This window comes from Schistosoma mansoni (assembly GCF_000237925.1).
Source record: "Schistosoma mansoni, WGS project CABG00000000 data, supercontig 0148, strain Puerto Rico, whole genome shotgun sequence".
Classification (NCBI taxonomy): Eukaryota; Metazoa; Platyhelminthes; class Trematoda; order Strigeidida; family Schistosomatidae; genus Schistosoma; species Schistosoma mansoni.
Window position 1 is genome coordinate 281764 of NW_017386045.1, and position 14035 is coordinate 295798.

The 14035-nt window shown below is 34.6% G+C and overlaps 1 protein-coding gene across 1 annotated transcript in view; it reads left to right on the plus strand.

Annotated features, from left to right (window-relative positions):
• Positions 1–14035, plus strand: part of Smp_125130 (hypothetical protein) — a gene marked incomplete at its 5' end in the record, with an annotated part of 36026 nt that overhangs the window by 16126 nt on the left and 5865 nt on the right. Inside the window, 4 exons of the mRNA XM_018799364.1 lie at positions 4365–4436; positions 5800–5919; positions 7335–7507; positions 9118–9290. Of these exons, the coding sequence (XP_018646613.1) occupies positions 4365–4436; positions 5800–5919; positions 7335–7507; positions 9118–9290 (538 nt within the window). The remainder of the gene's footprint in view (positions 1–4364; positions 4437–5799; positions 5920–7334; positions 7508–9117; positions 9291–14035) is intronic.

Consider the following 14035-nt stretch of genomic DNA (forward strand, 5'->3'; position numbering starts at 1 on the left):
AAGGTGTACCTGTGATGCTGGTTGACATGGGGTCGAATCCGTCAGGGCGTTCATTTCCCTCAAGATTACAGGCACACCTTGCTGACGCGTTCCAAGTAGCACGAAACCCAGGTCCAGGGTTTTCTGTTGACCATCTCCAACCACCAACACCACAACTTCGATAGACTGATATTAATTCATGACATTAAAACAAATTCATCGTAATCTAATCCATAGCAAACATTGTAATTATATAAAAACATATTCATGTAGTTGGATGAAAGCTGAAGTTAAAATATCGATTTCTAGACTACTGAGTTAGTATTGTACAAGTTCATCCACAGAAATATATGATCACTTGAAAATATTTAATCACAAAGGCTATTTTTGGTTCTTCAAAATGTAATACAGTTGTATAATAATACAATTTTTATAAGTCTTGCTGATTGAACGCCATACTCGGATCCTAAGGTATTCTCATAACCCCCAAACTAGAACTACACAGCGACTTGAACACGAGAGAAAAGGCACAAAATATGCGGGAAGCAGTTTACTCCGAAGGTTCACTTATGTACAGAAAATATAGGATTTTTATAGTATTTTAGAAATCCTTGGGTTTTCCTGAAAATTCTAGAATACTACTAAACATAGTAACAGTGTAGTAATCAGTCAATCAGAAACTCTACATGTGACTTTTCACTTTTGTGATGTTTCTAGCAAAACTTCTAATCAAACGCTGATTAGATAAAATGCTTCTTAATATTTCCTGAGCTTGTCATGTCTATTACGAGAAACTTTCTGGATCATCCCAACAAATCTATTCACTAGATTATGTGATCACTAGACTGGATCGCATTAGACACAGGTACACAATTCCCGACGAACATTTACGAACCATACTATAAAGACAAAATAATCGTTTACTAGCACAGCGTGTAGAATACATTGAAGTTAATAGCGGAAATAAAATTAACAATATCGTATAGTGTCTCATTCATTTAGTAAACTAGAATATCATTTTATTACCGCTAACTGCCAAATTACATCCTACTATTATACCAAACAACACATGGTTTGTTATAAAAATCGTATACACCTAAAAACGTATGTATTTGGTTCGTCTGAGAAAATCGAAGTACTTTTATTGTACTTTTTAAGATTTTCAGAGTGTAACAAGAATCCTCCAGGTTATATGTCCCAACTATTGGCTACAAAAATAATGGGGACTGATCGTCTTATAAATTAAACTACTTATAAGAAATATTAGCGACTTGTATAGTATGATTATTTGTGTGAAATTATAAATACCTGTACAATCAATAGACTGACTTTCTTGGTGTTGGTTAAATTAAATTTTGATTAACCTCATTAAGAAACAAAATAATGGTGAACAACAACGATTAGTACTCGATAATCGACTGATTTCTTTTGAAGAATCAACGAAAACTAATGAAAGCCTATCTCATGCTAGTTTGAAACTCTACACTTCATCACACTTGATATCCCGGACGAAATAGAACCAAACACATACCGAGCCCTTTCGGTTATTAAGCTATTATATGGTTGAGATCATGAGTCGATTGAATCTAAACCCACATGGAAAACCTGCAAGCATTGGACGGCCATTTCGTCTTATTGTCGGACTCCTCAGCAGTGCGCATCCACAATCCCGCACTCGCGAGATTCGAACCCAGGACCTGTCAGTTTCGCGCCCGATCACTTAACCGACAGACCACTGAGCCGGCATCCTACGGTTTTAATGTCTAACTTCAACCAATCCACGAAATTGAGCAACCATTCATCAATGTCTTCAGTGAGTTGATATCTCACAACAGACCTGGTTGAACTCCACTGGTTACGGCTTCTCACTAGAACTCCAGGAAATACCTCATGGCGCCAGTCACTAGTGAGCATATGATCATTATCAGAAGGAGTCTATGGTGGTCTAGCTTCAATCGACTCATGATCTCAACTATATAAAATTACTAAAATCTCCACAAAACCCCCTTCTAATAAGCTATCAGTTAAAAACGCCCTTTTTCAATGCCATCGACATATCTGATATAGGTGGAAATATTGTAGATCGATCAAAATTTACCTACATCTATTCGACTCTAGAAATAATATTTTACTGTTTTGGTAGTTTCGGAAATATTAAACATAAATCTTCTTCAGAGTCGTATAAATGTTAAAATCCAGCATTAGTAAGCTAACATTATTGTTAGTACTTCATATACGTTATTATAAGTAATATAAAATTACACATCTTTTGACCTGACTTGAATACGTCAGTGGCAACTTCTCAAACTATAAAGCTAAATGATGCCAATTACATTTCATTAGAAAGATTCAGTTCTCCTAAGATTACAGATATGTCTTGTTAATGAATACCAACTAACATGAAACTTACTTTATCTAGAATTTCTTATCGACTACCTCTAATAATCTAGCACTTGGGAATACAATCCTCATTAACTAAACAGGAACTAAACAATTTTACTTAATGTTCTTTGATATTTGTTGTAATATGATTGATTGAGCATGAATAAGAAAAAGAAGTCATTACTAGAAATTTTCTGAATATTAATGAATTGCTTTTTTAAGTCTTTAGAAAAACATTTCATGATATGTTCATTAAGTAATCATTCAATCAACAGTTACTATGACATCATCTTTATTCAATTAGTTACTAATTTTCTAGATGGTAAAGGAGCGATAAAAACAAGCGGTTTACTTGAAATGAATTTTATTTTGTGTATAAGTATCGTTAAGTTTGTCAATCTGTAGTAGTCGGTGTTATGTCAAGCCTATACAGGTTGTTCTAGTTTCTGGACAGACTAATCTATTCATTCTTCTCAAGTCACATTTTTACCTTGTCACTTATTTGTTTATCAACCTTGACTACTTTTATGTAAGCGTATGTGTGTACATTTTCTTATCTTACTCATCACATGTCTGCAACTTATCTTTGTCTAACTATAAATACTGATTCATGCTTGATTAAATTGAGTTGGCTCACATTCGATCTTCGCTACGTTTTGCTTCCCTCTCTCCTCTTCATCTTCTTCTCTTTATTTCTCTGATCTTCTGTCTGGATCAACGATTGTACGAAATTAACGTATTCAAATTTCATTCTGGTATTTGACTTATTTAATTCTTTTATTCACTAATGCGATTTAAGTCAATGATTATATACGAGGATAGATGACATGTATATTTCCACAGCTACTATTCAATCAAACTGGAGTCAGATACATGGCCACTAAAGATCTGCACAGTAAAATTTACATAACAATATTTTTCTTAAAAATAATTGTTTGTAATATCAACATTATATACATGAAAACTTAATGTTCTAACTATCACGAAACTGTTTTATTTGTTCAACCCTAGATAATATTCATTAATTATAGTAAATTAATGTAGTCCATAGTTGAAATCATGGGTCAATTGAAGCTAGACCACCAGGGAAAACCTAAAAGCACTGGACGGCCGTTTCATCCTATTATGGGACTCTTCAGCAGTGTGCATCCACGATCCCGCCTCGCGAGATTCGAACCCAGGACCTACTAGTCTCGCGCCCGAGCGAGGGATAGTGGATGCGCATTGCTGAAGAGTTCCACAATAGGACGAAACGGCCATTCAGTGCTTTCAGGTTTTCCATGGTGGTCTAGTTTCAATTGACTCATGATTTCAACTATGAAAATACTGAAATCTCCACAAAACGCCTTCTGATAATGTAGTTCACTTTAAGTCACAAATACTATGTTTGTAAAATTTACTGAAATCATCTACTTTAGAGCATTATTTCAAATAAACAGTCCAATATTTCAACATAAAGTCCTTTAGTTACATAACCACTTTTCTTTTACTTTCTTCACATATCATAATGATGCACTTTCAGTGTAATTAACATTATCATGTATATTTTCAGTCAGTCAGCTACAACATAGGACCAGGCACACATATATGCATCGGTTCAAGTTGCCATACCTCACTTATTAGCACAACAAGATGAACATCGAATTCATAAAAGTAATTAATTTAGTGATGGTAATATATAAAACAAAAGTTGTATATAAAGATATTGTTACCATGTCTATAATGAATAGAACCTTTATTATTAGTTTATATTTCATATAATTGAGATCATGAGTCAATTAAATCTAGATCACCATGGAAAACCTGGAAGCACCGGTAGTCTAGCTTCAATTGATTCATGATCTTAACTATATAAAATGATTAAAATCTCCACAAAACCCCCCTTCTTCTATTTTATATTGTTGATAGTGACTCGATTCCAGATTAAAACAATTTGTTACCATGTCAAAATGTTTGTTTTATTTGTTTACATGATTGTTGTTGTTTTTTTCTACATTTTTTAGGTAAACTGGAAATTGATTTATTATTTTTTATATTACTAGGATTATTGTTTTTAGTAGCAAATCTATTACTATGTAAGTTTATTTTAACAGATTTTATGTTCATATGTTATAAAGCTGTTTCATAAATTAATAAAAAAATGATCAGAAGGGGGGTTTTGTGAAGATTTTAGTAATTTCCTATAGTTGAGATCATGAGTGCTCGCGTGCGAGACTGATAAGTTCTGGGTTCGAATCTCGCGAGACGGGATCGTGGATGCGTACTGCTAAGGAGTCCTACAATAAGACGAAACGGCCGTCCAATGTTTCCAGATTTTCCATGGTGGTCTAGCTTCAATTGACTCACGCTTTCAACCATGAGAATCGATAAAGTACTGTCAACAATTAAAGGGAAACATACCATCGATTATGATCCAGTGATCTATTTTTTGCAAATTAATATATCTTCAATCTTTGTTCAACTTTTAATTTGGAGAAATTTAAAGGAGTAACATTTAATATGTATCTGTTTTAAAAATTAAAAAAAAAGAAAAACCCGTTGTTGAATGGTAAGAGGTCAAATCTTCCTGTTTTTAATGTTAAAGTTTCCAATCGATCAGTCACTTTCAGGATATATGGTGGAGTGAACTTAAAACTCTAGAGATGCTAGTGGATTTTTTTGGCTGATGAGTCTCAAATAAGAAGAAACATGGATAATGAGTTCTACTGAAATCTATTATCCATCTCTTCTTAAGAAAGAATGAATAAAGTACTTAAGATACAAATATCATTTTAGATGAAGGAATCCATTGCATACATCCTACACACTCTAACGGTTTGGTCTATTATTTTTACACATAGAAACACAGAAATCGATCGGGTCGATCAACCGTTTGTTGATCAACACTGAAGATATGCCTGGATTCTAGTGTTAGCCACCATCCATCTTTGCTTATAATGCTTGTGAATTAAGGCCATAACGATGTAATCCATACAGAATGCACGTATGCTAATAAGAGACTGATCAACTGCAATTCTAAACAGCAATGGAAACACTTAAACAAGCAATACTAAATGAATTTAAACTTCACTCGATTTCACAAACTGTTAGCTATCAGAACTCAGTAGCTAAATAGATAATGTGATGGTATTTAAAGCGAACGTTATTGGTGCCGAGTCCCAAAGTGAACATCAACTCTTAGGTGCAAGTACATTCATCTGAAAAGTTTCAAATAGGACGAAAAGTACGTCCTCAATTTTACTGCTAGCCGCTATCAATCTTTGCTTATAATGCTTATGAATTAAGGTAATATCGAGGCAATCCATACAGGATGGACATATACCAATAAGAGACTGATTAATTGGAGTCCTAAACATCAACATTAGTTAACTCTAGAAAAGTAAACTCATGTTTTCTATCCTAATTTATATCATTATATCCTTTCATTTTGTTTTCTAGTTCGACTTTATCGTTCAAATCTATTACATCCTACAGTTATTTTATGGTATAGTTCAATTAGTCTACGTTTTTTAGCTCAATTAATTCAATTAACAGTGGATGTAAATTTTGCTAAAACTGGTTATTTCAATTCATTCAATACATCATTAGGTTAGTTACAATAAAACTTAAATAGGTGTGGAAAAGATTTATAGCTTAGATGGATGATTTTGATGTAGTTCCATTCTATGAGCTTCATTCTACAATTAGATCATACAACTCAGATTTACTTACATATATTTATTTGAACACATAAATATTGGTACAAAGTGGCACCAGATATATATTGCGCCACACACAAAATTTTCATTTCATTCGATTGTGTGAGGGCTATGATACTGCCCAGGTGCCCAGACCGAAGCAGATGGTTTTATTACGAGACCACAGCCCGAGCTTTCGACCTAAAGGTATAATCCACAAGACAGAGAAGCATCGTGAGGAGATGCAGTCCCATGGTAACTAGTGCTCAACAACTGGTTCATACGCCATTTGTTCCTTCAGGATCCTGGAGCCCATGTACATCATTAGTTTGGAATGAGGGTTTTCCAACTCCCCTGGGTGAACTTTCCGTGTCCACCAACCCGGTTTAAGTGCCGGACATTCGCTTTTCATCCTCCCAACTTTGTAAACAACAGTAATGCCACGAGAAGGCAGTGAGTAGGACTTTCCTGGTAGAGTCTGTATACGCGTGGCCGCGTGAGAGTATTTCGAGAGAGAGTGGGCGGACTCTTTGCACTCTCAGCCGTACCAGGACATTTAGGGGCTAATTCAACTCAGATAACAAAACTCCATCAAGTTATACATTCATATATGGTGGGTAAAAATTCTTCTGTATGGTTAAGCTTTTAGTGAATGATAAGAAATTGACTTTATGTCAGACATTTTATTTCAATATAGTTGGTTGTATATACGAGACATTTCGTATCATAAACATTGCATAATTCAACTTATGATAAGAATAGATCGAGCTACACATAGTACAGTTTCTATGTGATCAGGGTAAATACATAATGTATATCGCAGCCAATAACTTGAACACACATTGACTAGTATAATTCTCTACCTTTAAATCTTTAATAAACTGAAGTATGTAAAATACGGATCTCGATTATCGATGTTGATCCAAATGAAACTAAGTTGATATTTATAGACTTATTAGCCATTAACGGTTACAAAAATGTAAGTATTTAAGTAGCTAAAACTGTGCCTTTATTTGACTTCGGTTTATAGTCTTTGAAAAAGATAGTTAATTTGAACCCATTTTTATGTTATACTCTTACAAACATTTGTTTTGCCTTAGAATTTATAAATCGACAACTGCATCTCTGTGTTAATGTGGTATGGCAACTCGAACTGATGTACGTATGTACGTACGAAGTTCTACATTGTGACTGACTGATTGACTGAGAATTTATATTACAGTATTTAAATATCCATCTGATAGTTAAACACTGAATCGATTCTGTTCTTTCTTTCTTTTTTTTCTCTATTCATAGCTCATTTATTTTATGCTGCTTCAATTAGTTGTTTCTATGCAAGTCTTTTAGTACTTGGTAGTGGTTTTACTATAGTTCATCAAATGGTACCACGTAATCATATGATTGCTTTTTTAATGATATCCCTTACTCATGTATTAATCAATTTATGCTGTCAAATATCTATGGGATTAGTAAGTCTTAATATACATATTATGTAATATATTTGATCTTCATATTACAGTTGAATAGTGAAATCCAGCTTATCCATTACATCCTAATCACTTATAACCCCTAAACATCATTAATGGGAAAATACAAGCTTTTACAAATACACTATCACTGGATAGATGGCCTTACATTGATTATGTTCTTTTGATATTCTATCGAAAGAGAATTACTTCGACTGATGTATTACAGTTACCATAGTAGTGATATACATATATCATTCTATCTAATTTGTTCAAAATTGATTTGAATGAACAACATAAATGGATAGGTCAATAGTGATGATTGAATGCAATGTATCTTTGTTTATTTATTTATTTACATGAATAGTTACAATGGATTATACAATTATCACTTGAAAACTGATTAATTATTCAATGAATTCAAGAAAACTAAAAAAATTTAGCGTCAATTATTGTCATAGTTACATGACATAAAAATATCCTTTTCTTTAAGTTATAAATTCAAACCATGAAAAACCGCTATGGTAACTAAAATAGTATAAGAAAATGAAAACAAACAAAGATGAAGTTTGGTAAACAAAGATAGATAGTGGCTAGCAGTGGAATCCAGGACGCGTGACACTTCGTCCTATTTGGGACTCGTCAGCTGGATGTACCTGCATCTCAGACTTGTTGATGTTCACTCGAGAACTCGAACTCAGTACCTTTCGCTTCAAACGCCATCGCGTTATCTACTCGGCCACTGAGTCCTGATAGCCACTTGCTTATGCAATGGGGTGAGACCAGTTGCAGTCCAAAAAACATCAATAGGAAGATTCAAACAAACAATACTAAGTGAAAGATGAAGTTGCTTTTATGGAATTCGGTTTATGACTAAATATATATATCAAGCAACTGATATGATTGTGTTTGAAAGTAGTCACCACCAAACTGCGCTTAATCTAGGTTTCACTCTAGTTGGCACTCGTCAACAAAGTATACCAGTAATCTTAAAGAAATTGATGTTCCTTGTGAGATTTAAACCTGTTTTTGAGATGCTACCACTCAGTTATGCATGCAGCGATATATTATACGATTATGTCAAGTCACTTAAAATAGTGACCATATTGCAATCAGAAGGGGAGTTTTGTGGAGATTTCAGTATTTTCATAGTTGAAATCATGTGTCAATTGAAGCTAGACCACCATGGAAAAGCTGAAAACACTGGACGGTCATTTCGTCCTATTGTGGGACTCCTCAGCAATGCGCATCCACGATCCCGCCTCAGGTTAAGTGCTCTGGTGCGAGACTGATAGGTCCTGGGTTCGAATCTCGCGAGGCGGGATCGTGGAAGCGCACTGCCGCTGAGGAGCCTCATAATGGGACGAAACGGAGGTCCAGTGCTTTCAGGTTTTCCATGGTGGTCTAGCTTCAGGCGATTTATGATTTCAACCCTATTGTAATTTGTTTGATAGAATTCTATCAGGACTGACGATTGGACAAACATTTTATTAGTCATGGTACAATGACTACTTAGTAAGATTTCAACTAACTTTTCTTTAAATTTTTGTCTTATTTTTAATCTTCTACTTGAATCACCCTCTCGCTGATTGATTATCATAATTCTTTTGTAGACACGTTACGAAGTCGGTGTATTTAGTCGTTATCATTCACCATCGGGTTATGTCTATTTAGGTTTACAATTATGCAGTTATATTGCCTATTTATTCATTTGTTCATATACTTGTATTAAATGGTCTGGTAAAAGAATATTCTTTATACGATTTATGGCAATTAGTTGTATTTGGTAAGATATTATTCTCTTATTTATTATATATTACATCTTTTATTCTTACTTACTTACTTACGCCTGTTACTCCCAATGAAGCATAGGCCGCCGACCAGCATTCTCTAACCCACTCTGTCCTGGGCCTTCCTTTCTAGTTCTATCCAATTTTTGTTCATTCTTCTCATGTCTGTCTCCATTTCTCGGTTTAATGTGTTATGTGGTCTTCCTCTTCTCATTTAGCCTTCAGGATTCCATGTGAGGGCCTGTCTTGTGACGAAGTTGGGTGACTTCCTAAATGTGTGTCCTATCCACTTCCAGCGCTTCTTCCTGATTTCTTCCTCCGCTCGAATCTGGTTTGTTCCCTCCCACAGTAGCTTGTTGCTGATAATGTCTGGCCAATGGATCCGAAGTATTTTGCGTAGACAACTGTTAATAAACAGCTGTATTTTCTAGATGATGGCCTTCGTAGTTCTCCATGTCTCCGCACCATACAGTAGAGCTGTCTTGACATTTGTATTGAAAATTCTAATGTTGGTGTTGGTTGACAATTGTTTTGAGTTCCAGATTTTCTTCAGTTGTAAATATGCTGCTCTTAATTTGCCGATTAACGTCCTCACATCTGCATCAGATCCACCGTGTTCATCAATAATGCTGTCCAGATATGTTAAGGTTTCCACATCCTCCAAAGCTTCTCCTTCAACTGTAATTCGATTGTTGCATTTTGTATTGTATCGGAGAGTCTTGCTTTTCCCTTTGTTCATATTGAGATCTACTGCTTCTGAGGCTGCTGCTACACTGGTCATTTTTTCCTGCATTTGTTTTTGCGTGTGTGATAGAAGAGCCAGATCATTTGCGAAGTCTAAATCGTCCAGCTGCATCCTAGCTGTCGATTGTATACTGTGCTTCCCTCCAGATGTTGACGTCTTCATGATTCAGTCGATCACCAGGAGAAAGAGAAAGGGTGAGAGTGTAAAATTAGCTCAGATATATACCGTATCAATGTACAATTAAAGAAAAAAAACGCTTCTATTAATAAGTACATATAAATTACATACAATAACCTATGTACCAGTTAATAAGAATTAAGTCATTTTGACAATTGCAGTCAATAGTCTAAATGGGGAGCGAGAACACAAAAGAAAGAAATTGTTGCAATTAAATAAAGGTTCATTAAATGGTTAACTTATCATGATTTGTGATTTCAATGAAATTTAACAATCTCCACAATCCCCATACTGATAATTATTATTTGTTCATTAGTGATTAGTATTGAGAGGACATTTTCGGAAAGCTAGGGAGAATTCATGAGCATTAGAGCTAAACCGTATTGCATATGCCCAAGGCGCCCATTGAAGACAGTGGGAGATGGCGCGCAATATCGTGGATTGATTGGAGTTAGATTTTTACACCCATGAATATTGGATTAAAGATTTAAAGGCTAAGTATCTGCGTGTGGTACCGAATATTCTCGGTTCGATTTCCGATTTGTACTCCTGAAGAGACCCATAATCGAGCGATACCGAACCTAGCGCTTTTCGTTTTCAATGATTGTTTAACTTTGCTTGTTATCAGAATGAGGGTTTGTGGAGTTTGTAGTAATTTTAGTAGTTGAATTCATGAGTCTATATAAACTTGACCACCATTGAAAACCTAAAACCATTGGATAGAACAATCAATTTAGCTGCAGAATAAGTTCTTTTCAAAGCAGTTTTTTAGTCTCATATTGACTGACCCTGTGACATCATCACCTTCGAATTCAGGTTGAATAAAAAGAGGTTTTTTTAATCTTCATGTTCCCCATATTTCTCAACAAATTTGCAGTGGGTATACGTTATTATTCAGATATTTTTTAACATTCATTACTTCCTCTTCTAGTGTATAGGTAGTACATATTCTTTCTGTTCTGTGAAACAGTGTTTTAACAAGTTCCTTTATGTAATTGATTGGACAGAAGCTACTAAAATTGGGATAAACCCCATTTCATGTGTCTTTCTTATAAACTGAACGTTGAACTGTGCCATCCTTCTTTCGTTTCACTGCGATGTTGAGAAAATGGAACTTGTTTTCATTTTCATGTTCCATAGTAAACTGGATATTCGGATGGGCTTCATTGAAAGGTTTTAGCATATTTGTTGCATGTCGTTGATCATTACATACGATGAAGGTATAATCAACGCACCTCAAATAATAAATCATCTCATCAATCGCTCCTTTGAGCTTGGTTCTTTCGAGATTAGCCATGAAAATATCCTCTAGGACGAGACCTAACGGACTTCCCATTGCTACAACATCGATTTGTCAGTATATGATATTGTTAAACTCAAACTGAACATCTTTTGTACACATGATTAACAGTCGTTTGAATCTTGATGCTGATAGAAGTAGGATATCAGAGTGCTGGCAAATTATATCTATGAATATATTTTTGTAAATATTGATGTCACAACAAAGGAAACGATAAACTTACTAGCAATATTTATGTGGTTCATACTGTCAGCAAATTCGAATGAATCGTTTAATGTATACGTGGTTAATCGTTAACGAACTGGTTCTAACTTATCCCCTAACCTTCGTGCAACTTTGGGGTAGGGTGAATTGACCATTGACAGAATAGGTCTAATAGGAATACCTTGTTTATGTACTTTTTGGTAAACCATGCATATGAGGCTAACGAGACCCAAGAGTTAGTAGGTTATTGTAAGTAGAGTTATCGATCATCTAAATCAATTAAACTAACACTCAAGTACAAGTGTTCAATCAAAATCCAGATAACAATCAAAAGTATTTTGACATAAATAGGGATTATGAACAGATGAAAAAGTCAGCTTGCTAAATAGAATGTAGATACCCTCTATCCCTGACCAATCATACTTCATATTGACTGAACGTTTCTGTGACGTCTGACACTATTATGATTTCAAAATGCTTAACTGACTGGTGTCTGATACTAGTATCTCAAATATGACGACAACAGGAATGGGATACATGATCTCAATCTAACACTGAAAAATATTACTAACGATTGCTGACGTATTATTAATCCACAAAACGACCCGAAGACGATGGAATGTCTAAATATTCACGTTTAAAATCATATGGATAGTGACGTAAAACACGCTATACTTGACTAAAATATCCAAAATCATGTGTCGCTTGTTCTTAATCCTAACGCAAGATGTTCACCAGTTGCTAGAACTTTAACACTGCTCACTCAGTAGTTTTTAAATGCGTGAAATGTGAGACCCAATAACTGGAATGCGATGAGGGTTTGGTGAATATGAAAAAAACTTCAATACCGTAGTTCAATCGTAAAATGACTTCATCAAGAGTGAAGACCAATTAATCTACTAGGTTGAAGAAAGAAGAACTAATCGACTGTTGAGCTGATTCATGTTGTGAAGGGAAAACTTCTTGATTGAAGTTCACAAGGTGAACACAACTTGTATTAGGATACTTGAGAAAATGCATTCATTCGCGATCTTCTTCCAAATCTCAAGTTTCGTAATCACTATTTAATAATCATCATTTTCACTGTACGGAGCTGAAAGCTGAATAACTACCACAAACATCATCAAAAAAGTACAAGTATTTATAATCGATTGTCTACGTATGATACTGAATGTTTGATGGCCAGATACCATCATAAACAGCCTACTGTGCGAGAGGACAAACCAGCTTCCAGCTGGAGAGGAGATTAAGAAAAGACATTGGAAGCGGATAGGATATACATTGCGGAAATCATCAAATTGCATCACGAGGCAAACCCTAACTTGAAATATTGAATGGAAACGGAAAAGAGGAAAGCTAAAGGACACATTACATCGTGAATTGGAAGCAGACATGAAAAGGATGAATAGCCACTAGAAACAACTTGGAAGGATAACCTAGGACAGAGTTCAATGGAGAATACTAATGGATAGCTTATTCTCCTCCACGAAAGGTAACAGGCATAAGTAATTATTTCTCGAACTGAAGTCGATTTATAAAAAAATAATTATTAGTAATATGATCAATTCTACACTTTAGATTTCCTTTTCTCTTAATATTAATCCTTCATATGAATAGAAATCATTATACAGTCTGATGTGTGAGCGAGAATGACAATGATTGGTTGTTTTGCTGAGTCATATATTAAATAGGATGACAACAAGTGTTATATATTCCCCTATCCTTATTATTATTGATTGACTGTTCCTTGTTGTCGATTCTTGGTGTGGAAATATATTGGCATTCTAGTCAAGCTAATCTCGTGTTCTTGATTTGAGTTGTGTGTTGAAATCCTGTAGAATAGACGACACTGGGTGGGAAATCTAGTGTAGATATTCGTCTAAGGTAAAATTAACGTCCCACATATGTGTAAAAAGTGAAAGGACTGTTAATAACAAGAAACTCCTAGCGTTATAACAAATATCCTGCCGTTTATTACACAGTCCTTTAAAGTTCACTATAATTTTAATAGACTGATGTATCCAAATTAATCTAATTAACTTATAATGATAATTTCTTTGTATTAATTAGGTTCTGGACTGTACCTTTATGGATTATATTAAGCATGAATTATATTTATACATGGTATATGGAAACATTAATTCGTATTATAGATGAATTCATTCATTTTGGTGGATTTATCATTATGATGGTAAGATGATAACTATGAAGTTGTTCTTTTTGTTTTATTTGGGGTTTCAGGATAATTAATTATAACATATAAAGCAGTAAAACAAAGAATCTCCGCAAAGATGGATAGTGGCTAGCAGTGGAAT